The 27521-nt window shown below is 39.8% G+C and overlaps 1 protein-coding gene across 2 annotated transcripts in view; it reads right to left on the reverse strand.

The window, feature by feature from the left end:
* cntnap2 (contactin associated protein 2) overlaps positions 1 to 27521 on the reverse strand; it is a 924912-nt gene that overhangs the window by 144261 nt on the left and 753130 nt on the right. For both annotated transcript variants that reach the window (XM_008112904.3, XM_008112906.3), the window contains 2 exons: positions 17504 to 17610; positions 3957 to 4076 (listed from right to left, as the gene is read on the reverse strand). In XM_008112904.3, coding sequence (XP_008111111.1) covers positions 3957 to 4076; positions 17504 to 17610 — 227 coding nt within the window. The remainder of the gene's footprint in view (positions 1 to 3956; positions 4077 to 17503; positions 17611 to 27521) is intronic.

A 27521-nucleotide genomic window follows, 5' to 3' on the forward strand; every position in this document is an offset into this window, starting at 1 on the left:
AAGAAGCATGGCTGGAGAAATTAATGGACATCAAAAACATGGACAGATTGACGTTCTTGCTGAAAAAAACTAACGGAAGACCAATGAAAGAAACGAATTGGACACTTCTAGACAACTACCTGCAAGAATCAGCGTCCTAAGATAAGAAACGTACAGGAAGTGAAAAGATCGGAAGTTTACTCCCCCCCCCTCTCCCCTCCCCAACATCCCGGATAGAGACCCTTCCCTCTCAGCTGTTACCCCTACCCCATTCCCGTGCCTTCCCTCCCTGAACCATACCCGTCACTCCTACACCAACATCCCTATAGCTCTCCCAACCTCCCTTTCCTCTCCTTTTCTGATCCTTATGTAACACATAAAAGTTTAATAAAAAGTATTTTAAAAAAAAATCCTCTACACCACTGGAGGCTCCTAACGAGGCAGTTGTAATCTTGGCATGAACTCTGGCCAGCATATCACCCCCCACTGGGCACCACCCAGATGCCTAAGGCCAATGGATTATGAACATGGATTATCAGTAATCACTCTCTGCAGAAAAGGACAATAGGTTTCTTCTCTGGATCTCGGAGGACATGGATGTCAGGCTATCCAGGAAAGAACTCTTTTGGACATTTAAAACATTCATCATAAAAGACTCAATCTCCTGCAAAAAACCCAGTTTTTCCTGGGACTCTGAATCACATATAATCTCATCAAGGTTCCTGCTTTCACAATGATCAGCAGGGGCTAGACTCCCATTCATAAGAACTCGCTGAATCAATCAATAGACTCATAAGCCAAGTCCGGTTTGAAGGCCGAAGGCTATTGCTAGGCCCCTTGACAAAGGCTCATCATAAGTGTTACACTTAATCCTGTCATTTCCATATGTTTGCCCTTTGTTTCTCCTGATGCCGCACCTCCACTTTCATCACTGACTGAGGAGGAGGAAACGTCACAAGCGGGGCTCACGCTCTCATTGGATAAGGTGCGCGAACCCCCAGATGTCAGGGACTCCCCTGGCCAATCAGCTGGCAGGCGGGAGACGGGAAATTCAAAATTGTAAAAGTATAAAAAGTGCCCTTTTCTCTGTAATGGTTCCGGTTTTTCTTGCATCATATTGCTGCCGTCATCCTGCTCCAGCTGGACAGAATAAACACTTTGGTAATCTCTGCTTCTAACCTGGGTGAGGCTTTTTTATTTGAAATAGGGAAAACTTTCATTTCCTTCTCCTGAGCTCGCCAGGTGTTGTGCAACCCTCCTTGCTGGGTCTAGTGTGGGTCTCCTTCGCTAGGAGAGACTCCCAAATCTTTGATCTCGACTTCATAATGGGTGTGATATTCTTCTGACCTTCATTAGGTCATTTTTCATTTTTCATGGGGACAGTAGCATTATTGTGAACCTGCCCTTCTCTTTGGGTAAATTTCCAGCAATGTAAAGAATGATCATACTCCAGAATCAATCTTTGAAGACTGATTGAAGAGTTGGAGAACAATGAATCTCTTTCCTCTTTCCTCCTTCAAAACACACTTTCCTCTTTTCATCACTATTATGAATCTTGCTAATGAATGAGTGCAATATGTCATTTCAACTTAATTTTGAATGTTTCATTTCTCTTAAAATCAACCCATTCTGAGATTGTATAGATTTACAAAAACTAGGAATATCTAAAGGAAATATAATACACAAGCTAGAAAAAAACAATCATCCACCATCAGATATTATCTTCCTGAAAAATATCTCTCCTCATACGACTGAATGCTTGATTCTCAGCAATGTTATCTGTCAAACTGACAAACAGCATCATTAGCAAGAAGCAACCAGGTCTTGATGTGACATGTCCAGGGGTCATTTTTTGAAATCTTTGTTTCCTAAAAGCAACAGAGCACTGAGGAAAGAGAGTGAATAAAGAAACTGACTGTAATACAGGCAAGACCAGTGTAAAGGCAATAGCTTACACTAACCATGCTGTGATAAGTACAAACCACAAAACAAAAGCACATCCTTTAAAAGTAATACAGAAATGACAAAAAGAAGTTTTAGAACCTTGACAAAAAATGCAAAAATAAACAGCTAATACAATCTCTATATGCATTTATTATACAGTGAAATATTTCCAATGCTAAACAATTCTACAGTATGTAAAACAGCCTGTTTCATTATAAGTGGAAATCAGAACATTATGGTAAGGTATCTTAATGCAGGCTCTCCATTTGACCACAAATGGGCAGCCAGGACTAGGATGGGCGGAGTTATGAGCTCTGAGGCAGGGCTGAGCTTCTATCCCTGACCTGTGGCACCTGCCAGGACATAGTGGGCGGGGCTAGAGGAGGGGGTGGGGCCTCTTTCCAAGTGCCTGACAGGGCTGAACCTCTATACCCTGTCCCCGTGTTCGAACAAGCGCTTAAGTGGAGGTATATAGAGGCTCAGCCCTGTCTCGCGCTCTTGGGAAGAGGCCCTGCCTCCAGCCCTAGCCCTGCCCTTTAGTCCTAAAAGGCCTTTCAGAAGAGGTATAGAGGCTCAGCCCTGTCTTGGGCTGTTGGAAGGCGGCCCCACCCCCTTCCCTAGCTCCGCCCTCTGTGTCCCAACAAGTGCCTCAGGAAAGGTATAGATTCTCAGCCCTGTCTCAGGCTCTTGGGAAGAAGCCATGCCCACTCCTCTAGCTCCGCCCCTGTGTCCTAACAGGCACCTCAGATGCTCAGCCCTGTCTCCGGCACTTGGTAAGAGGCCCCACCCCTCCCCTGGCCCCGCCTCATTTCCTAATAGGTGCCATAACCGCCCCCCGGATCGCTGCAGCGCCCACTAGGGGGCGGAAGCGCCCACTTTGGGAATCACTGCTATATATGTATATTATACAAGGTAGGCAAAATATACCACCAACAGTTCTCTATCTCAAAGTTATAAATGCCTTCATATACTTTGTACATAGTGATAGAAAAATATTAGCAGACGTTATGGTAACTTCTCCTAGCATAGCAAGGCAAAAACACTTATATGTGATTAAGAAAGCGGGCAAATGGGGAAACAGTTTTATATATAAAGTCTACATGTACTCAGATTCCTGTTTGGAGATAATTTTTTTATTTATAGAAATGCAGTATATCTTGCCATGGGGGTGTGCTCACTGTTGATGGCTAAATTTAAGTCCCTTATCTCTTTTTTCACGACTCTATTTTTGACATTAGACCAGGATTGGACAAACCTTCAAATAAACAAGTCCCCCAAACTAAGATTTTTTTTCTGACAATGTTTTAAACAGTGTTTAAACATTCCAATGTTTGGTGAACGTACCACGGGATTTCTCAGTAGGTCTCACCCCATTCAGACCTCAACAGAGGCTCGTAAAGTGCAGCAATACAGGGATGACTCATTCTCTTCTGATCAGCATAGGGGAAGGGTAATGGTGTGTGTACAATGGATAGGGCTGAAACGGATCTGATCCAGCTGTTCAAACATCCACAAAGCCTGAGATACTCTGATGTTTCCTGCAAACTCTGGAGTATCCCTTGGCTTTGTTTAGTGAAGAGCACAGTCATGTTAAGGACAAGAAAAATTAAGGTTCAAAATTCCAGAGAATTACAAGGTGGTAGCATCAAATTCAGGGTCAATTCAAGGTAAATCTACCCCAAACATACACACAGTCTAGGTCTGAGCTGACGAATATGGAGCCCTGCTATATTTAGTGAATATTTTTACTATATTTGGATGGCTCTTACAATGTTTTTCTGCCAGGCTCAGAATTTCATACATGGACTATATCTTGCCTTAACCCTCGCAACAACCATGTGATAATGATTAAGCAGAGGGAGAGTCATCAGTTCAAGAGTCACCACCTCAGGATTGTCAGTTGAGCAGAAACTGGAATCCAGGTCGTTTCAGTTTGGGCCCTGTATTTTATTCACAACATTATATTGTCTCTTGACATAAATATAATAAAAGAGCAAGACAAAGGAAAAAGGTGTCATTATAAGTATAGTCACCTGTCATTTCGCAGTAAACTTTCAGAGGTCCCAATGCACCACTGCCATCTGGATCTATCCAGTAGGAACCTGTTGCTTTGCCCAAGTGTTTATATGCTTCACAAGAGAGTTCATATATAGCTGAAACAAGCAAAATCACTTCTTAAGTAAATAAATTAGATCAAGATTCACAAGTATTATATTCTTAAGAAGATCAGTATGCAAAGGGATCTTGTAGCACCTTAGAAACTGAGAAAATAAAATTGGTACAGTGAGTTTTCACAAATGTCAGGTGCACGGAGCACCAGCAACTCAATTCACTCAGTCTCTCAAGTGCTTCACAATCCCTTTGCTTACTAATATTCCAGATTAACATGCCCATGTTTCTAAATTCTTAAGGAATGCAGTTGTGAGATATGAATGAAAAAAAAACAACATTGTAGAGGCATATAAACATTACACATAATTCAATAGATGCATGGAAGTATTTAGTGTACCACATGCTTTCCCTTCTGTGCAGTTGATTCACTGATGACTATGTAACAGAGCCAATAAAGTAACCATTGCGAACTGGGAACAATAGACAATGGTATTCTGTTATTTTATCATTTTCTTTCCAACTGGGGAGTATTCATGACATATAACATTTGCAGAATTCATGATAACATGTGTGTGAGAGAAATATGTACCTTAGTTAGAAATGAAATGGGTTATCCAATTATACAATACAATTTGATGAGGACAGAAATTGTAGCTTTTAAGTAATGCTTTGTGTTGCAGAGAAGAGGTGATTAATATTCAGATGCAAATAAAATGCAAACATTTCAAGGTTTGCATTATTCTAGTTAAAAATAATGTGCAAATAGTAGGAAGAATTCTGTATATTTTATTTTAAAATGCCCATTCATAGTTATAAAATATTGACATTTCAGTCTTACTATGAGAAAAATCACCTCCTTATTTTTAGAACATTACTGCTTGGTATTTGGTGCTATTAGAAATAATCTGTAATATTAGAAACGGAAACATTGTGTTTATTCAGACCACATTAAATTGAGCTCAATAGGGCATATGCAGTAAAGGTTAATTGCTCTACAAATTTAAATACACAGTTTTGATATGCATTTATGAACATATGTTAATTTCACATTTCGGTCTGAATGTTGACAGCAGACCAAGTGCAAAGTGAACTTGTCTCCAATTCACATGGGCTGGTAATGCCAACCCCTTTTTCTTGCATTTTGCAGCACAAAAAAAAAGGATAGATTGGGAATGTGTCATATTCGCTGCAATAGCAGCTGGCTGGTGCCTTCACTGACATCAAGAAAGGTACCCATGTGATAAGGGAGAAGAGAGGAGGATCAACTGGTTCTTAACCTTAGTCATGTGGGTACCTTTGCTGATGTCAGTAACAACAGCCCAGAGCTCCCTGACTGCCCATCATGGTGATGAAAGCAACAGAACAGGTCAGGGTCACAATCCAGATGACTAAATCAGTTACAACCTGGCTGGACTCTTCCCCCATCACTGGTTGGGAGCAACCAAAGCATTTCTGCTCCAGAATGACAAATTTTGGGGAGGTTTAGGTGAGTGAGAATATTGGCCACCATCTCTTAGTTTATTACTATTCCTTTTTAAAATGGAATTTACAGTTAGCTGTCCAAGCTTTGGGAATGGAACGTTATATAAATACATGAATGTCCTTTCTCTTTTGCCTTCAAAATGAATTGTTTTACTAATTTATTTTAAAATTGAAGAAAATGTTTGTGGAATTTTGCTAGCATTAAATGGAGTTGATTTGAATAGTCTAATTTTTGGCGAATTTTCATAGCTTAAATAAGAAAACATTTTTTAATAATTGCAGAAATCTGTCCCTGCTTTGAAAGTCTTATTTCCTGTTTCATTGGGTTGTCTTTACTTTGAAAGCCCATGTTCTACTTGGGAAACTTTGTTTTTGTGGCCGAAACTCAGTGAAATTGGTGGGCACAGTGCTGCCGCAATGTGCAATGTGCTCCGCAGGCATCCTGGAAGGAGCCCATTCCATGGGCAGTGTGAACCCCTGAGTGCAATGCTGACATGTTACTGCCAATCAAAAAGATATCCTGCCCCACCCCAGGAGGAAATCTTCCCCAAGTGGCAGGATACTGCAGCTACACCCAAACCAAACCAAAACCAAACCACACCAGCAACAGCAACCCTTCCCTGTTTCCCCGAAAATAAGACAGCCCCTGAAAATAAGACCCAGTAGAGGTTTTGCTGAATTGATAAATATAAGGCCTCCCTCAAAAGTAAGACCTAGCAAAGTTTTTGTTTGGAAGTATGCCCATCAGACAGAACACCAGAGCATGGAAATAATGGTAGTGACAAGAAATTCTTGATAGGATTCAGTTTGTCTGGTTAATGCTGGTTTGTGATGTCCGGCCCGTGGTGCAACTCTGCCATGTTACCGCCAGCCAAAAAGTCATCCCACCCCACCCCACCCACCCCACTTAGGGAATCTTCCCTAAGCGAAAGAATACTGCTGCTTCACCCAAAACAAAACAAAACAAAACCAAACCCCAAAAGCAGCAACCCTAGAGGAAGGACCAGTAACTGTAGGGTTTGCTCAAGGAACAGCTAACTGAAGGCCGCACTGCTCTACAGCCATATTGTCTGTCCCGCGATGCAACTCCGACATGTTACCGCCAGCCAAAAAGGCATCCCACCCCACCCTCGGAGGGAATCTTCCCCAAGCGGAAGAATACTGCTGCTTCGCCCAAACCAAAACAAAACAAAACCAAACCAAACCACACAAGCAGCAACCCTAGAGGAAGGACCAGTAACTGAAGGCTGTGCTGAAGGAACAGCTAACTGAAGGCTGTGCTGCTCTACAGCCATATTGTCCATCCCACGGTGCAACTCCGACATGTTACCGCCAGCCAAAAAGGCATCCTGACCCAGCACAGGAAACCAAACCACTCCAGCAGCTATCTGAAGGTTGTGCTGAAGTACCAGGAAACTGAAGGCTACGCTGAAGGACCAGCGTCTATGGTAGAAGAGGTTCTACCTCTTCCCCCGCCCTTGGATCCTTCTGCTGGGTCCTGATTCCGTAATGAATGAAGGGCTTAGTTTAGGTAGAGCTCCTCCACAGTGGGCAAGACTCCTTCCTGTGGTGGGGTGGGATGCTTTTTGGTTGGCAGTAGAGGTCCTCCACAGTGGTGCAAGATTCCTTCCCCTGCCCCGCGATCCTTCTGCTTGGGCAGGATTGCCTCCTGGAGGGGCCGTAGGAATGGAGGCCAGACAACTGTGGCCGGACAAGGGAACCCCCCCGTCCCGCTTTATTCTGAGCTTTTCCCACAGGAGATGTGTCTTCCAAAAAAGCATAACACGGTTTGGTTGTTGCACTATTTTTGGATTGCCTTCTTGGGTGGGGCAGGGTGGGGCAGGATGGAGGGGCTGTGAAAATGGAGGCTGGCCAACTGTGGCCGGCCAAGGAAACCCACTGCCCCCCATCCTTCCACTGGGGCAGGATTCCCTCCTGGGGGGGGGGCTGGAGGAGTGGAGGCCGGCCAACTGTGTCCAGCCAAGGGAACCCTCCGCCCTGCAATCCTTCTGCTGGGGCAGTATTCCCTCCTGGAGGGGCCGGAGGAGTGGAGGCCGGACAACAGTGGCTGGCTGAGGGAACGCCCTGCTCCGCGATCCTTTCGCTTGGGCAGGATTCTTTCCAGGAGTGGGGCGGGATGCCTTTTTGGCTGGCAGTAACATGTCGCCGTTGCACAGCGGACCAGGCAACCGGCCGGCCTTGCTGCAGTGGTGTTGGTGGATTCTGCTGCTCTCTCCACTGGCACTTTCCTTCAGCTGAGGCGAGATTGCCTCCTGGAATGGGCGGAGTGCCACACTCAACTCCAATGACCAGTGGAAGAATAAGTACTGGGAAAGGTTGTAAAATATAACATAATAGAGTAAAATAAACAGTGTTGATCATCCCAATTTCCATTTGTTTCTCTGTCTAGAAATAAAACAAGCACTTATATTTTCAATTGAAAGAATTCATAGTTCATAAAAGCTAAAGGTGACTCCCAATAAAGGTACCGGCTTACAGTAACTATAATTAAAACAAATAATGTGGTCTCATTATATCCTGAGAAGAAAAAAAGTATAACAAAGCTTATTGAACAAAGTCAGCAGTTACAGGAGTTCAGCCAAGAGCAGCTGGTTGGAGCAATTTAAACAAATAAGGGACAAAAACTTAAAGTAAGCTGTAGAGCTTAGACAAAATACAGCTGTTCATGTCACCAAATTTGGTCTCAACAGCATATTTATGATTAAAGCTTTAATTATCATGTGTAAAGATAGAAAATAGCAATATATTTTCAAGTCACTCTGTCTTACCATTTGCACAATAAAATTAATCGCATCCAATCAAAACTTAATTTTTGCATATCCACAAATAATATAATGTACCTCATGTAGTGTATATTCTTTTATTTATCGCCAAACTCTTTTTTAAACACTTCATTCATCTTACAGTAATTTACTTGTGAAGTCATCTGAATTTCTCCTTTCCTCCTTTTAAAATTAAATTAAAAGACATCTTTGATCTTAATTCTATGTTCCTGACTTCTTTCACTCTCCACAGATGTTCAGCTTTGTCTTTGGTTTTCCTTCTATAACCTTTTTGTCTTGTGTTTGGCTGCTAATTAAAGTTGTAAGCACACTGGCAAATCCTAGGTATCATTTTAATTGATACACAGCATCAAATCATACATTTCCAAAATAATGCATCATGACAGCAGTGATCTATTCTATTCATGCACCTGCATGTGTGCCCTGCTGTTTTATTGTCATTACATAATTAAACTCTGCTGATATTAACCAGTTTCTCTGACTGAGTTATATCAATGAATCATGCAGATAAGACATGGCACAATTCAGGAAGGATATCAACAAGTGTCCAATAAAGGGTGATCAAAATGATCAAAGTTTTGGAAGCCAAGCCCTATGGCTTCACTAGGAGAAAAGAAGGCTGATAAGTGTTAGGATAGCATTTTTAAATATCTGAAAGGATGTCACATTGAGGAAGGGGCAAGTTTGTTTTCTGCTCCTCTGCAGACTAGGACAGAGAGCAATGAATTCAAATTGCAGGAAAAAGATTCCACCTAAACATTAGGAAGAGCTTCCTGATGGTAAGGGCTGTTTGGCAATGCCTTTGAGCATGGCGGAGTCTTCTTCTATTGAGGTTTCTAAGCATAGCCTTGATGGCCATTTGTTGATAATGCTGGTTGTATTTTCCTGCATGGCAGGAGGTTGGACTGGATGGCCTGTGTGGTCTCTTTCAACTCGTTGAGTCTATAATTCTGTGACAGTAATATGATTACTTTATCCCTTTCACTGTATGAGCCAAAGCCATGCTAGAAATCTTGCCAGACTCAAAGTATGGGATCTTTTGTAGCTTTGCAAAGTATTAATAGTAGCCCAATTTTGGATCAATGTCACTGTGATAATAGAAGGGGTTTTTTAATATTTTCTGATTAAAACTGTCCTTTTCATAAACTATAATTTGCTTTATGAAACAAAACCTTTGGGGAACTATATGTTGGATTATGGTTGTATGTGTATGAAATGTAAATCAAGTGTTTTCTGCTGTTAGGCAAGAGTGTGTGTTTCAGCAATGAAACAGTTAACAGCAGACTAGTTTTGACTGACAGCCTGTTGTGATTGCTATGACCTATCACGCATGGTTTCCAGCTTCGGAGGTCGGAACTTCCTTCGGACTGAGGAATGTGTTTTCTTATCTCTGTGAGTGTTAAGCTGGTGCTTGCCGGAGCGAAGAGGCTATAGAAGAATGCCAGCTCAGAGCGATGGCTTTTGCTATGCTTTGTAAATATGTTTATAGATATTAAATAAATGTTTGGACTTCAGACTACAGATGTGTTTGAGTCTGACATTGAACAGGAATTGGTGAGGCAGACGATTGCAACCAATTCATCAGGGTGCTGGAGAAGATGATTGATGGAGTTTGAAGAAACCCACCTGGCTCGCACCCTGACCTCCACGCCGACACTATAGAACATGTCTACATTTTCTCTGTTCAGTAGTCAGGGAAAATATTTCGATCCAGAATATGATAGTTTTACAAAAGGGTTATATTCTTGCTGATATCCCAGTTTGAATCTCTCCGTCTTTACACATCCATAGTCTCCTGAATCGGGCAATTGAGACTCCCTCTCTGCCTCTGCAACAGTTGGGGGAATGTCTGCCTGGCCCATTCTGGGGGTGTGCAATTGTATGCCATGCTGGATTGGCTCTGAGTCATTGTAGATCCACTTTTTCTTCTCAAAGGCAACAAATAATTTCATCTTTAAATTGCACACTCTACTGTTTTTAGTATTGTTCACTGCATTGAGTCTCTTTTAAGCGAGAAAAAAAGGAATATAAACAACAGTAACGACAACAATTATTATTATTTCAGGATTTTTTTCTGACTGCATGACAACTTTTCAAAGCCATACAGTATTGAAGAACATTTGCAATTTGGACTTAGTCTGGAGAAAATTCATACATCATGGTTTTGTATAGAAACCAGTAACCCAGACCACTGCTCTTATCAACATGTTTTAAGATTGAATTAAAGTAGGCTTTGTTGTTTACACATCAAACCCACCATTATTCTCTCCTTCCTAGTGTGCACTACAAATTAATAAAATATTCTCAATAATTGATATGCCCTATGAAAACAGATGGTAAATTAATAGGCACAGATTTTTTTTTAAAAAAACCCAGATGGACAGGTGTCAAATTGCCATTGAAATGACTTTGGACTTAATAATGTTTCTTGGAAAATAGACCATTAGTATTGTGGTGATGAAGACAACAAAAGGGAAGGCTGTCATTAGAATGACAAAGATTACTGTGTCTTTGACATGGCAGATGGTGAAAAGGATGACTGACGTGTGGAGGTGAAATTATAATTGAGCTACCACAAACTATTTCAAGCTGGCATCTCAGCTCTGTTTGAATATGGAAATTAAGGTATAGTTCCCACATTGTTAGGCTTTTGGGGTTGATTATGTTCACTAAAATGTTGAGATTTATAGATGAGCATATGGGGTAATCTTCATCCTAGTAGACTTCTTTGTAGGTCTTGTTTAGTATACACAATTCACATGGACTAGTCCAACAAGATAAGCATTATGCAATTTTGTAACCAGAACGGTAGTAAACAACATTCCAAGAATTCAAATACCTTTCATTTATAAATTTGTCTGATAAAAGAATTGGGACAAAAAAATTCCAACAAATCTATTGCATTTGTGTTTATTGTTCATCACACCTTGTGTTTTGTAGGTTAGGGGTATAGTTTTACACCCTACAATTATGTGGCCATGAGGCATATTTACAGCCAGTAACACATTGGAATTCCTATAGAGATCAGAAAATACCCACAGATTACATATAAGAGGAATCCTTTTTATCAGCATAGATAAGGATTAGAGAAAAAAACTGGAGGAAGATTCAGTCCTTGTTCCCTGTTATCATGCTGGCAGAAGTCCACCGAAACAGCATGCAAATACTAGAATGCTCCTACCTCAAAGTTCTATAACTAAACTGGAAAACTGTAGTGTCCTATTTTATGCTACCTACACCTTGAATTAAGAAAATTCAACTTAATGTGGCTGGAAAAATAGATCATATTCCTCCAGTCCAAGCTAGTATGAAGCATACCTTCAGGAAATGAATTCTACTGTAACTAAATACAGTAGAGTATCTCTTATCCAACATAAATGGGCCAGCAGAATGTTGGATAAGCGAAAATATTGGATAATAAGGAGAGACTAAGGAAAAGCCTATTAAATGTCAAATTACATCATGATTTTACAAATTAAGTACCAAAACATCATGTTTTACAAAAAATCTGCCACTTGCTTGGGAGCGTGGCTTCATTTGTGTTGTTGTTGGCGTGTTGGCCTGCTGTGCGTTGCTGCCTAGAGAAACAGCTGTGGATCTGGGTGGGAGGTAGACTGCATTGGATAATCCAAAATGTTGAATACGCGAAGGTTGGATAAGCGAGACTCTACTGTACATACAACTTTCCAGTTAAGCATTTCCTGTCTCCCAAAACTCTGAAATGTTAATCTAACTGGAGAGCATTAAAAGCAGAATACAGTACTTGGTTATTCCATTGTGTTGCAGAGATACACAGTGAATTCTCCTTATTTCTGGGCTCTGCCGACTGAAAACAACAGAAATAATTTAAGTAGTCTGTTCTGTGGCTCTCCCCTGCTAAGTCTAAAGAAGTCACTGAAGGCTTCTTTAGGGGAGAGAAAAGGAAGGAAGAGAGGAAATAGGTTGTCAGGGAGACTGGGGCTTGCATGCATAGCCATAGTAGTAGCTGCCTTAGAAGTGGTGGTGAAAGTGACCGGATGCTACTTAAGCTCCCTTCTTGTCCTTTTATATACAAGACCTAAGCATCTGCACCTTTTTGTATCTGCGGGAGTCCCGAAACCAATTTCCGACAGACACAGAAGGCCCATTGTACAATTCATGATTTTGCTGATATGCATTAACAATGGCTTGATTTATTTATTGGCTAACTCCAAGCAAATATTCAAATTCTTCAAGGAAGTTTACAAAATCAATTCTAAACAAAAAAAATAGAACAACAATTACATATCAGTTAAAAGAATCTCAAGTATCAAGCAGAAAAACTATATATTGAAAGCTAAATATTTATTTATTTTTTAAAAGCAGTTCTGCCCCCTGTCATTTTTTACTTCTTACTTAAAGGTTACTGTGCAACTTTGTGAGAACAGTATGAAGTCATGTGAGGCCACAGAAGTAGTGAAAGGCACCAGAGCCAAACAACCTTGAAAGGATTAGAGTTAAACCTTTACTTTTGCAGGTTGAACTGTGAGCAGATGAGCTGTGCGGTAAATCCAAAAGCAATTCAGTAATGAGTTTGGGGACTGTGGGATGCCATTGTAGGAATGTTGGGGCTGCCGATTTGAACTTCTACTATCTCACTGCATAATAGTCACCATAGCATAAGACTCCTACCCCACCTTTTTGGGGTCCCAGTTTTGGGATTTTGTGATCCATCTCATAATAGTCACCCGCATGCCTCCCTCTTACAGCAGGCCCTGTAGATCCAAGGGGCAGACACTTAGGTGGGTGAAGGCGTGAGAGCTAAGAAGATTCCTTGACTGCCACCAGCCGAGGGTGGTGTTGTGGTGCTGGCCAGCAGGCTCATGCATGGGTGAGGCTCCACTCATCCACACATCTGTTGGTGCAAGCAATGGGGCCTCTCTTGTAGCCAAAGAAGGCCCCGTAGGTGTGTTGGTCACCTAAGCATGCCAATGGGTGCCAGCTGCTGGTACCTGAAAGAGGCCCCATAGGCTTTACTTGCCCACCTGTGCTGGTATTTTCCCACATAATAGTTGCTCCTCTCTTTTTGGAAGGGAAAACGGTTTAGTACTTCATTTCCCCAAGGCCATAATGCTAGTCATTTTACTTCCAGCAATCAAATTGAGAGGAGTTTTGGCTCCAAAGCCATAACTTTCCTCTTTCACCCTGTTTGCTTTTTCTTTTAATTTTCTGAAAGCGCACAATTTCAAAGCTCATTCTAACACTTATAGGAATTTTTTCCTCTTGATTAGGTATTTCCATACTGTTTGATACCTTTCTGTTTTTCTTTTGCAAATGTTAGAGCTAAACTACTGCAAACTACAACCTGAACTGTTTTGATAATGAGAAAAATCCCTATCTCTTGCAGAATACACAAACCAGAGAAAGGTTTCTGTTTGCAAAATGCATATATCCTTTTGAATTAATATTTAAGGGAGACTTTATACACATGTGGTGGGGTTGCAAGAAGATAAAAAAGTTCTGGCAGGGAATCTACAAAGAAATGGAAAAAATATTGCAAAAAAAAATTGATATGAAACCGGAGTACTTCCTATTAGGAATTACTGATTTCCAGATGGACCTTTAATTACATGGTTACGGCAGCTAGGATATGTCTAGCAAAATTATGGAAGACAAAAGAAATCCCTTCATTGGAAAAATGGCTTCTGAGGATATTACACATTAGAAATATGGACCTATTAACACAGACAATATCTCAGAGTAATCCGCCAAGACAGATTGGAGCTCCCTGGATTCATACTTGGCAAAAAAGAAGAAGCATAAACTCTTATGAAACACACCTAAATATATATACACATATATACTGGCTCAAGGACGTAAACGAACATTAGCTGATAAAAAGTTCGGAAGACAAGAAACTATGTCTCCCAGTACAGAGGATCTGGAAGCGTCCGAATGGATGTGGGTATTTTTTTTTCCTTTCTTTCTTTCATTCTTTCTTCTATCCACTCAAATTGTTTCCCCACTTTTAATGTATTTTGAAAAGCATAAATAATTTTTTAAAAAAATATTTAAAGTGTTTAAAGCAACAGTGCTTGTCAACATTTGTTTTGCAATACAGGCAAGTAATGGAATGCAGCAGCATGTGCGAGTTAGGTATGTTAGGGTGTCCGTTATCTCCAATGTTATTTGCTTTGGCAATAGAACCCCTAGCATATAAAATAAGGATGGATAAAACATGGGAAGGTTATAAGATTGTGAGGAAGGAGGAGTTGAAATTGAACTTGTATGCGGACGATGCAATAATTTTAACACAGAGACCAAGGGAAATGATTAAATCAATGAAAATAATATTGAGGGAGTTTAAAAAAGAATCAGGGCTATCAGTTAATATGGAGAAATTAGAGTTATTATTTATCAATACGCCCCTGAGGGAACAATTAGAGATAAGGAAGGAATCAGGATTAAAATTGGGCATTAAAAAGATGAAGTATTTGGGAATTTGGATATATAAGACACTTGATAAAATAATAGATGGAAATTACAGAATGGCATGGAAGAGAATGTTAAAACAAATGAGTAGGTGGAAGAATAAAAATTTGAGACAGATGTCTGGGATAAGGGCATTGAAAATATTGATAATTCCAAAAAAGATGTATCTATTTCAGGTTCTCCCAGGAATTCCTCCCATGGCAAAATTAAAGAAATGGGATAGGAAACGAAATCATTGGGTTGAAGGGGGGGGGGAAAACCAAGAATAAGGAAAACAAATGAAAATTGCAAAAGAAATGAAAGGGGATGGGGCTGTCCATGCCTAGAGATATATAGTAATGCCTTCCAAATCGAAAGAGCAATAGAATTACATGTGACAAATAAAAAAAATGGGTGAGATTTGAAGAGGAAATTAATGGAGTTAATTATGAAGAAATAATCTTTAGAAAATGGGATAAGAGAAATATAGATAAATTAACAGGACCAATGAAAGGAACAATGCAAGTGTGGAAGAAATAGCAAGGGAGAATAAGTAGCTTAAAACCCAAAATGTCAACAGTATGGATAATTAATAAGGATAAGGAATCAAATATGAATAGAAATATCCAGATATTGAAGGAAAAGGGAATAGAGAGAGTAGAACAATTATATGACAGAGAGGGAACGGTAAGGGAAAATAGAATTAAACAATGGCTTGGACAAGAAAATTGGTTACAGATAAGAGCAATCTGTGCATATTGCAAAATAAAAGAAAATATCAATATGGTTAAGAGAGAAGATACCACCTTCGAAAAGATAATAAGAGAAAAAGGGGAAGGAAAGAAGGCACAGGCCAGCAAAATATATACAATGCTAATAGAGGCTGATGGATTTACAATACGGGATTTGAAAAGTATGTGGGAAATGGAGTTACAAATCACGGAACAAGAGATGAGAAATGTGGTAGAGACAATAGGGATGAAAAGGAATACCAAAGTATGAGAAATGAGGAGGAAAATATTGCACAAATGGTATCGTACACCCTGCCAATTAGCATACTACTATAAAAAGGAGAGTAGTCAGTGTTGGCATGGATGTCATCAGAAAAGGCGGTTTATGCACATGATGTGGGAATATGAATATGTACAATATTTTTGGCAGTCTATACAAAATGAGTCAAATCAAATACTAGGAAAAGAGAGGAAACGGAAAATAAAAGGGAAATAAAAGAAACAATAATTGAATGTGCACAAGCAGTAATAGTATTAGGGTGGAAAGATAAATCAAAATGGACAGTAAATAAATGGTACCAATATATGGTGGAGAAAATAGAATTTGAAATTATGAATGTGAAATTAAATGCTTTAAAAACTAATGAAAATAGAATGAGAGAAATGGAAGAAAGATGGACAAGGGTAAAGAACTAGATCATGAATCAATCCGGAGATCAAGCCATAAGAAATAAGATACAAATGTTATATAGTATATAGAATGGAAATGTATAAAGATAAAGATATATAGATTGTCTCAAAAAGAAATGAACATGTAAATGAAAACAATCCTCGTGTTGGTGGTAGGAATTGTAAATGTTTTGTATGTCTATGGTATGTATGTATTTTTTGTGTTTTAAAAAAATAAAAATTCGTTTTAAAAAAGTGTTTAAAGCAACAGTGCTTGTGAACATTTGTTTTGCAATACAGGCAAGTAATGCAATGCAGTAGCATGTGCGAGTTAGGTAATGAAATGTAGCCCTCTCCCTAGCAGAATAACCAAAACATGAAAAGGACAGTAAATGCAAATGGCATATTTCCCTTTTTAAATATTTAAAGTGTTTGAAAGGACAGTGTTTGTGAATGTGTAGTAATATTTAACTGCAAAGCCTCAGTCTCATGAGATTTTGAACTTACAGGATTGTAGAATTCTTCCAGAAACAAGGTGGACATGGGCAAATGGGCAACACATGGGGAGGAGATAAGCTCTGGCAGTTCCAGTAAGCTAAACACAATCACTAGTTTCTTCAAACGCTTGGGAAACTGATTGGTCTCATAAGAAGAGCTATCCTGGGTCTCTTCAGCTGAAATAGTTTTGCAATGCTATGTCCGTTTTTAGAACTTTGTGCGATAATTCCTTCAGTGATAAGCAGCAGGCTTCTGTACCCCACCCATCAATTAATTTTGAACTGTGTTGAAGCTAAAAGATTGAGAAAGAAGGGTGGTCACTGAGGACAAACTTTAACTCACAAGTCTAAATTTTAATTACATGGTCCACAACATAAGAACACATCTTGTAAAAACTATTTTAAAAACTGAATCAATGTGACCCTGCTACAGGTAAGGAATTTTAAGTTCCAAGCAGAGCCAGCCCTAGGTATTTTTCAAGTGTAGGCAAACAGAATTTTGGCACCCCCCAATAAACAATCACTGAAAAATAAAAGCGTTGGATAAGCGAAAATGTTGGATAATAAGGAGGGATTAAGGAAAAGCCTATTAAACATCAAATTATATTAAGATTTTACAAATTAAGCACCAAACATCATGTTTTACAACAAATCAACAGAAAAAGTAGTCTCGACTGCGCCCCCGTATGTTTGGTGCCCGAAGCGACCGCTTAATTCGCCTCATTGTTGGACTGGCTCTGGTTCCAAGTTTCACTGGCAGATTCTTTTAGGACTTTTAATTTTGAGAATGTTGATTGAAACATGTCCATTATTTAATCATGCTAACTGTTTTTTTATTATTCAAGGTTTTACGTACAGTTATGGCATGTGGCTCCAGTGTATCCAGTGCCATCACAGTTGCAACTGAAGTTATCCCATGTTTGAGTGCACTTTCCTCCATGCTCACAGTGATTGGGAATACACCTGTTGAGACAAGAGAGAGTGACAAATGAACAAGGATGAATACGTGACTGCATTTTGGAACTACCCAAGCAGCAGGCCCTGCCTGTGTCAATTTACCAAACAATGACAATTAATCTTTGTTAGCTTTAGGCAGACTAATGTAATTCATAATGGAACAGATGGCAGGTGTACAAGGAGATGATAGATCACACAATGAATGTTCCATTCATTATCAGCCAGCAGTGTGTTGTGGGAAAGAGGCAAAATGACAACAGGCTATAAAATTATTATTTTATTTATCCCATCATGTTTTAAAGCAGCCCTGCCCCAACAAACTCTGTTGCCCATGACTACTATGTCAGATCATTTTGTAAAAAAACATATGGCTTGGTGTCAGTTTCAACAAAGAAGAGGTCACCTTTTATGTGAAATAAAGATATGTTTAGTAATCATAGCCATCCATACAGTAAAATTATACCCCAGAAAGGAGAAGATACCATACTTGCAAATCACAGAATCATAGATTTGGAAGAGTCATCCAGTCACACCACCTGCCATGCAGCTATAATCAAAACATTTCTGACAAATGGGCATCCAGCTTCTGCTTAAAAAACCTTCAGAGCAGGAGATTCCACCACACTCCAAGATAGTGAGTTTCACTGCCAAACAGATTTTACCATCAGGAAGTTCTTCTTAAGGTTTAGATGGAATATTTTTTCTTGCCATTTGAATGCATTGCTCCACATCCTAGTCTCCAGAGCAGCAGAAAACAAGCTTGCCCCTTCCACAATATGACAAATTATTTCAAATATTTTACCATCATGTCCCCTTTCAGCCTTCTTTTCTCCAGTCTAAATATACCCAGCTCTTGTAGGACTTGGTTTCCAAACCTTTGATCATTTTTGTTATCCTTCTCTGGACATGTTCTAGTTTGTCAATATCCTTCTTGAATTGCGGTGCCCAGAACTGGACATAGTAAACCAGAGAGGAATAGAGTGGGACCATTACTTCCTTTAATCTCAACACTATTTTTCTATTGATGCAGCCTAGAATGGCATCATTCTTTGGAATAAAGGGATTTTGGTCGCACTGGAATTTTATTCTAGGTCCCAACTGCTGAAATGGTTTCTTGTATGATCACATTTATAAACAGTGAAATATGTGGTTCATGACTACCCAGTGGAATATAATGTGCTTTTCAAGATGTGAATGTGAAATAGTATCATTTGCATGTATCATATCAAAATGATTTTTGGTGGCTTCTGTGCCACTAATGTTTCTTTTGGAGCAGACAGAAGTTGTATATGTGATACAGTTTCTGAAGTAAAACACTGATTCAGACCATGATGAAGTTTTTTATATAAATCACTGTGATTCAAGCAGTAGCAACAGCGATGATGGAAAATATAGGTCCAGGAATTCCATTTCACTACCTTTTGTATTCTGTCACCCCATCCCCCACTTCTCTCTCATTGGAAAGGCAGATAAGGTTAATGGTTGATATATTCTTCTAAAGTATGTTTCTCATTCTGGAAATATTGCCCTTTAAAATATGGAATAATCTCACAATAGTAATAAAAATAGTTTACCAGAGACCTTCACAAAGGTTGCCCTTGCCCTTGCCTCTGGGTTTATTTTCTCCAAAATGTTGGCTGGGAACAACAAACACACACATTGGCTTTTTAAAATAGCCAATGAACAAAAACATTTTCCTTCTTTTGGTTATAACTGAGACACATGGGTGATGAAGCAAAGGACATAAACAATGTCAATGGTTCACAAAGAAAAATAATACAAGATACATTGATAAAGCTGTCTAACCTTGTTTGTAATAACAACTATTTCTCATCATAAAAAGATTTTGCTTTAATAACTTATTGAACATTTCAAATAAGAGAAAATAGTAACATCTTACATCTTTTTGTGACTTCTTCATCAAGAAACCCTTAACTGCCATTGTAGATTTAGAGTAGGAAAGGTTATGTGTGTCTGAAATTCTACTTCAAATTAGTCTGTACATCTGGCCCCTCTCAACATAGTTAAAATATTATTTGTGAGTTTTCAGTGGCATCAGAGATAAGGTAAGACAAGGTGAAAGAAGAAAGTGCAAAAGCTGGGTTGCAGTTAAACACCAAGAAAACCAAGATTATGGCAACCAGACTGATTGATAACTGGCAAATAGAGGGAGAAAACATGGAGGCAGTGACAGACTTTATATTTCTAGGCACAAAGATCACTGCAGATGCAGACTGCAGCCAGGAAATAAGAAGACGTTTACTGCTTGGGAGGAGAGCAATGGCCAACCTTGACAAAATAGTGAAGAGCAGAGACATCACACTGGCAACAAAGGTCCGCAAAGTCAAGCAATGGTACTCCCCATAGTAACCTATGGATGCGAGAGCTGGACCATAAGGAAGGCTGAGCGAAGGAAGATAGACGCTTTTGAACTTTGGTGCTGGAGGAAAATCCTGAGAGTGCCTTGGACCACAAGAAGATCCATCCTCCAGGAAATAACGCCCGGTTGCTCACTGGAGGGAAGGATATTAGAGGCAAAGCTGAAGTATTTTGGCCACATCATGAGGAGACAGAAAAGCTTGGAAAAGATCACGATGCTGGGGAAAATGGAAGGAAAAAGGAAGAGAGGCCAACCAAGGGCAAGATGGATGGACGGTATCCTTGAAGTGACTGGCTTGACCTTGAAGGAACTGGGGGCAGTGACGGCCGACAGGGAGCTCTGGCATGGACTGTTCCATAAGGTCACGAAGAGTCAGAGACAACTGAGTGAATGAACACACAGAGATAAGTAGTTCTCATGTTGGTCTATGTGTTAGAGAGAAAAGGAAGCTGTTAAATCTTCATTTGCTAAATCCTAAATTTGCCACACTATTTTTTCTTAATGTAAGAAGAAAGGAAACATTTTTTTCTTTATGCATTTTATTTGTCTCGGGATTCTGTTGGTGTCACATTGGTTCCACTTTTTTTGATCTGCTTTGTGTTACTATGAACACATGGGAATATAACATCTCCCATCATACATAACTCAGCCATTTAATATTGAAATATAGATACTTGAAGGGTGCTTGTTAAAGAGAAAGACTGGTTGCTTACCTGTAACTGTATTTCTTCAAGTGATCATCTGTGAATTCACACAACTGGGTAATCTGCACCTGTGCAGAACACTGTTTGGAACCTTCTAGAATCACTAGGCAGTAACCCGTCCATCATCCCAAGACTATATAAGACCGGGTTGCTGCTGAAACCCCTCAGATCCTAGGCTGCAGTTACAGCCTGTATTAAGATATGAATTGGGATAATCCCTGCGCAAGGAAAATGGTCAGCTGTTGTGTGAATTAACAGATAACCACTCTGTCCTTCTTCTTCATGGTCTCTGTGAATCACACAACTGGGTGACTAGCAAACACAAATTATCAGAAGAGGGAGTCATGACACACAGGAGACTATCACCTTTAGTACAAAATAAGAGGTTTCTTCACCACAAACGGTGTACCTGTAACTAAGAGATCTATCAAGAGCCAATAAAACAGTGTACAATGTATCATCCACACAATGTTTGAAGTCAGCATACTATCAATAAAGATTGCATTAACACAATATTTTGACAAATGTCACAGTAATAAAGTTCTGAAAATGTCACCCAACATTTTGCAGTCATTTAGTAGTAAGTGCTGTGACTCAGCCTTTGCCTTTTTGTGATTCTGATGAGGATTCTGGGATGCAAATGCATAATGATGGGATTCAGATTCAGGATGAGTTTCAAGATAACTCTGATGGAAATTATGGGATTCAGGTGCAGAGTGTTCCTGCTGTGGGAGCTGAAGAGCAGGGAGTTTTTCCCATGGGAAGAAATGAGGTTGTTTCTGATGATAGTTTTCAGGTGCAAGAAGCAGAAGGGGAGAGTAGCTCTGATAACACTAACAAGCTCAGTGGCCTTGATGGCCTTGACAATGAGGCCGCTGAGCTCGATCGCGCTAGTCGGCTGGAATTTCGGGGTGTGTGTAGAAGCCTCCGAATGGCAAATAAGAGGGAGGTCAAAGGGCAAAGAAATGCCTTCATGTTATGCTATTAAAACAGTCTGCTGAAAGAGAGTCAAGAACCAAGTCTGCTTTCCTGTATCAAGTCTGCGTTCCTGTATTTACCTCGTAGCCTGGATGTATTCTCGTTTCTGGGACTTTGGCTTCTTTTAAAAAGACCTTGTTTCATGCCTATGCTTCTAGGGATTTGATGATCATAACTTTGTTTTGTAATATTTTTGAACTGAACTTTTACCTTTTATGAACTATTTTACTGTCTATTTCCTAATAAACTACAAAAGACTACGTTCTGTGTGCAGCCTGGTGTCTTTAGCAAGGTGAAGCTAACCTGAGGGGCAATAGTAACAGAGAAAAGTCTCACAGACCATGCCCAATGAGCAACACTTGGATTAGTAACACATGAATCCCACAAGGGATGACCATACACTTGAACACAAGGTGAATTGAACAGGTAATATCAGCAATTCTTTACAGCAAGAATTTCTGCCCAATGAAAATTGTATAGCAGGTAAATCACCATTGATGGTGAAAGCTACACATGATAAACAAAACATAAGATGCTACTTTTGAAACAGCCCTCAGATAGAATGAGGAGATTCACAAAACTATAATAGTACAGCATGATCTAGAGAGGTATCTTTCAAGGATCTCACATCCAAATGGTAATGGGATACAAAGGTGGACGGAGGACTCTACATGGCCACTTCGCAAATAGTGTTCAGTGGGACCTTTCTCAGAAAGGCAGCAGAAGTGGAAGCTGCCCTAGTCCCATGAGCCTTAACTTAGCATGGTGGTCGCTTCCCAGTGAGCTTGTGGCATAATTCAATGATAGAAACTATCCACTTTGACAGTCTTTGGGGAGACTACGGGGAATGGGGAGAGGGGCCTCTGATAAAGATGATGAGAGGGGCCTCATTCATAAAAGTAAAGACTTCATTCATAAAATTACCAATTTGAGCCTGTGGAGCCGAATAGGGGCCATTCCAGCAAAATCCAAGATAGCAGTTAGGCTTTGAATTAACTACAGAGTGATTTGAAATTGGTCTGGGGAAAATCGGTGAGTTTGTGGTTATTGAGATCCACAGGTCCCGGTATCTGCGATTAGGGAAACAGCATTTTCCTGCTTCCGAGGCGACCCGGGATTGCCTCATCAAAGCCCGCAGAAATCTGCGGCTCTGGGGGGAAGTTATCAATATTTTTGGTTTATAGAAATGTTTTGCAAAAGGGCTCATCTTCTGCAAATGAGAGGGAAAGAGTATTTGCCAGTGTTTTATTGCTGGTTGGTTAATAAGTAGCAGGAGTCAAGTGAGCTTCAATGGAGGAGAAAGCATAGAGGTTTCTTTTCTGCAGCAAAGTGGAAACAGTGTATCTCTGTGGTGCAGGGGCAAGCTTGGAAGGGAAAAGCCAGGTTCCCAAAAACCGGGGGAACTTCTGGTGGGGATCAGCTGTTTGTCAGAGCAGGGTGAGGGCGGGGCCAGTGTGTTCACGTTCGATATCGATAAGAGTATGTTCTTTTTTGTTGTAGAAGATATATGAAACTTTAAATACTTTCAATAGCATTTGAGATGAAGATATAGATGCAATAATTATAACAAATACATGGTTTGTCTTCCCACTCCCATCCCCTTCCTTTTCCTCTGTGACATAGTAAACATTTATAGTTCTAAATAGAACTCCACTGTCATCCTCTTTTATATTCTTCTTTTCTTTTTGTGTGAATTTTTTTTTTGTGAAAAATGCTCAATGAGACCTATAAAAAAAGAAGCAGAACATTTTTAAGAGCGAGCCAGGGGGTGCTGTAAGGTATTTCATTTCTTAACAGTTTTTGATTGTTTAAAGGGATTTTAATTGATTGGTTTTTTAAATTCTTTTTAAATATTTGTATGCAGTGGATTTTAGACTGCGGTGTTTTTAAATGTTGTGAGCCCCTTTGTGTCTCAATCAAGATAAAAGTGAGATGACAACAACAACAACAACAACAACAACAACAACGATTCACTAGAAAATACAGTAATGTCTGGTTTTACTGGTGGATAGATTAAAAAAAAGACCTGCAAGACCTGAGTAGGATTGCTGACATCAGGATAGTTGGAGGTAGCTATTAGTTGAAGTTGACTTAAGAGCCATTAACAACATATATGGGGAACTAACCCTAGTATACAACAGAAGTTTTGCAAACCACACCTTAAGTTCATATAGTTCCCATTTATTCAAAACAGTACAAGACTCAAAAAATCTTTAAATGTTACTGGTGGAGAATTTGTCATTCCAACATTACAATAAAAATCTGAAATATATAACATCATGAAATATATAGCACCATGACTGCTTCAGGTTTCCCTTCTTTTTAAGCCACAAAGTCTAGTGAATATATATGCACATCTGTATGAAATGCCATTCATCTCTCGCCCCCCAAATTTCTTTATGAAAGTTTCAGCTTTAAAAGGTAATTCTAGGACTTGATTGTTGTTTTGTAATAAAATCAAATCATAGCTCATGATTCAGTTGCCTTTGTTTTTTATGAATATGTTTGTTTTTTCCACATTTATTCAATGTCACACCATAAGTTTGACAAATGTGTATCAAATAAAAACCTTGAAATATCACCAATCAGGTATTTTCTTTGCTGTCAATCATTTGGAAATAACCTTTTAAAATGTTTGTCCATGCACACTAATCTTCTTTGCCATTTTATCTGAAATGTTTTAAAGTGGCTTTCCTTCTATAACTTGACCTATAACTACAATTCCCCAGTCCATTCTGTGCATGCACGTGTATGTGCACATATATACACACATGAAATACGAGATAAACAGATTGTATTCCTCTAATAACTGTCATTTTACAAACCCTTAAGAAAATCTGGGAGAATGGGCACTAGAGATAATGACTACTCAAAATAATTGTTATGGATAAATTGTTCATGTGAAAAATTTACTAATCATTTCAAAATTCTGAAACCATACTGAAAAGATTCAGAAAATGAATAACAAGGAAGTAGTTTAGTAATCAGTGTTTTAATAATGACATTAATGCAATAAATTATAATTTATTTGATTGTTGTTATGTGCTTTCAAGTTAATTGCACTTTCTGGCAACCTATTATAACAGAATCCTTTGTATTGCTCAATTTCACTATCCAAAAAACATTTTTTTTGCCAAGATTTATTCACAGGTGACTTGTCATGCCTTCTTCTAAGGCCCCTTCCACACAGCTGAAAAAAATCCCACATTATCTGCTTTGAACTGGAATATATGGCAGTGTGGACTCAGATATCCCAGTTCAAAGCTGATATTGTGGGGATTTTTTGCCTTGATATTCTGGGTTATATGGCTGTGTGGAAGGGCCCTAAAACTAGAGAAAAGAGTATCTTGCCAGGGTCACCACAGGAATTCAAATCATGGTATCCTAAAGGCTCCTACCCAAAACATTATCCCATACTGCTTGTTTCATTCATTACCAAAATATGGATATTCTACCTTTTTTCTAAAATATAGAAATCTTTGATGCTGGCTGGAAGACCCTGAGAGTTGTCAATAACAACAACAATAACACAACTTTTCCAAACCCTGGAAAACAACAAACCACTACTATTTGAATTTAATTACATTTTATCTATGCCTCACTTGCCTGGCTGTGGTGGCTTGTCTATACCTTTGTTAGACATTTTCATGTACACATGTTTTGTGGGACAGAAATAAGAACGTCCATTGTCAAATTCTCCAGTCTTTTTGAAACTATTCCTGAAATACTTGAGCCAGAATTTCTTGTTTGCGTTAAATGTCTTTAAAAAGGATTTCTGAATTCATCCTTAGTGTTGAAACCCACAGAGTACATCTTTTGAATTGTTTGTCAAAACAAGTAGTTTTCACTGAAATCTGTCATTTTTAATGTCTAGCCAAAGATTAACTTGCAACCAGAGTTACTGAATGAGAGGTAATTGTAAATATAAGCAATCCACATGCTGTCTTGATTATCAGGTATGCACATGCATTGTAGAAAGACTATACCTCTTTAACACAGAGAACTAAGACATTGAGGAATGATTCTTCATTAATGTTTGAATAAAAACAGAAAGTAATGGGAGGAATTTATTGTAAGTATTTTCTGAGGTCCACAGCAATAATGAAAGAGTAATGCATTGTGTATAATAGGCATGTGTGATCCATGAAAAAAAAAAGTTCAATACTCGCTTCCAAAGTAGGGGGCGCTGGTGCTTCGTTTCTAAAGTCATTTCTGATTTTTGAACCAAAAAAATCAAAACTTTATGAAAATTTGGAATATTTGTAATTAATTCGTTAATGGCAGACGCGCATGCACAATGGCAAAAAAAAAAAACAGCTCTGGGGGAAATTTACAGGACTCTCCCGCCATCATTTTTTGAGCTATCCTGATCAAATTTGATACAGTGATAGAACACATTTAACACTGATAGCTCACCATATTTCAGAACGTTTCCCTTATCCTCTGATTTTTGGCAAATTTTCATAGCTTATATAAGAAACCATTTTGATAATTATTGCAGAAATCTGTTCCTGGTTTGAAAGTCTTATTTCCTATTTCATTGGGTTGTCTTTACTTTGAAAGTCCTTGTTCTACTTCAGAAACTTTGTTTTTGTGCCCAAAACTCTGTGAAATTGGTGGACACAGTGTCCTAGCAAACCATAATGTGCTATCATAGCACCATGTACCTTGCGCAAAGGCAAAGTTCAGGCAGTGTCAGAAAGTTTTGCCATATTTCTATGACAGTACCAATTAGGAAATGACATTTATCACCCAGGAAAAGAAATCATAGTACACCATCAAATTACTTCCGACAGATGGCCATCATCCTCTGAAAAAGGAAATCTGTTCCTGGTTTGAAAGTGTTATTTCTCGTTTCATTGGGTTTTCTGTGGCTGAGAGTGTGTGACCTGAACCCTGAGGGCTTGAACCCAAAGAAGGATTCAGCTATGTGTAACGTGGCTGGGGTCCCCAGACTTAGGGAATAATTCACTCCATCAGAAAGGGTTTCTGGAAATGAGTCCCACGCAGTGCTTTGAGGAGGCCAAACAAACAAACCCAAAAGGGGGAGAGGGCTTGAACCCAAAAAAGGATTCAGCTGGCACTGGCCAGGCTCCCCAGAATCGGGGAATTCAGCAGAGAGGGCTCTGTGACTTCCATGATGTGAAAATCATGATTTTGGGCCACAAAGCCTCTCGCCTTCAAGTACGCAGCCTTGCCTTCAGTCGTTGCAGCTGCTGGCAACACACTCGGCTGCCACTCTGCTTGGAAAACAGTTATTTACAAGGACTTGGCCGCAAACATCCCAGCCATGGAGACCTCATGGGATGGGCAAAGCAAGGCATGTTTCCGCTCCACGAAGTCAGGAACATCACCAAGAGAAGGGCTGGGAAGGAACGCTTCAAGGGTGCCATGTCTCCTGTTTCAACCGGGAGTGTGGAGGCCAGGTCTTTCTCATTTGTGGCCCCCAGGCCTGCTGGAAGGTAAGAATATGCACGAATGGAGCGGCATGAGGTCCTGGAGGTGGCCCCACGAGATGAGAACCAGGCGTTTTTGGGCTGCAGGCACTTCTACTGGGTCAATGTGCTGCCGCAGGCATCCTGGAAGGAGCCCATTCCATGGGCAGCCTCTGTGTAGAGTTCACAGTGTGGGTTGCTGGCCTGAAGGCTGCCAGGTTCGAATCCCACCCGGGGAGAGCGCGGATGAGCTCCCTCTATCAGCTCCAGCTCCATGCGGGGACATGAGAGAAGTCTCCCGCAAGGATGGTAAAATATCAAAAAATCCGGGCGTCCCCTGGGCAACGTCCTTGCAGACGGCCAATTCTCTCAATCCAGAAGCAACTCCGGTTGCTCCTGACACGAAAAAAAAGTGTGAAA

The sequence above is a fragment of the Anolis carolinensis genome, chromosome 6, assembly GCF_035594765.1.
Source record: "Anolis carolinensis isolate JA03-04 chromosome 6, rAnoCar3.1.pri, whole genome shotgun sequence".
Taxonomy (NCBI): domain Eukaryota; kingdom Metazoa; phylum Chordata; class Lepidosauria; order Squamata; family Dactyloidae; genus Anolis; species Anolis carolinensis.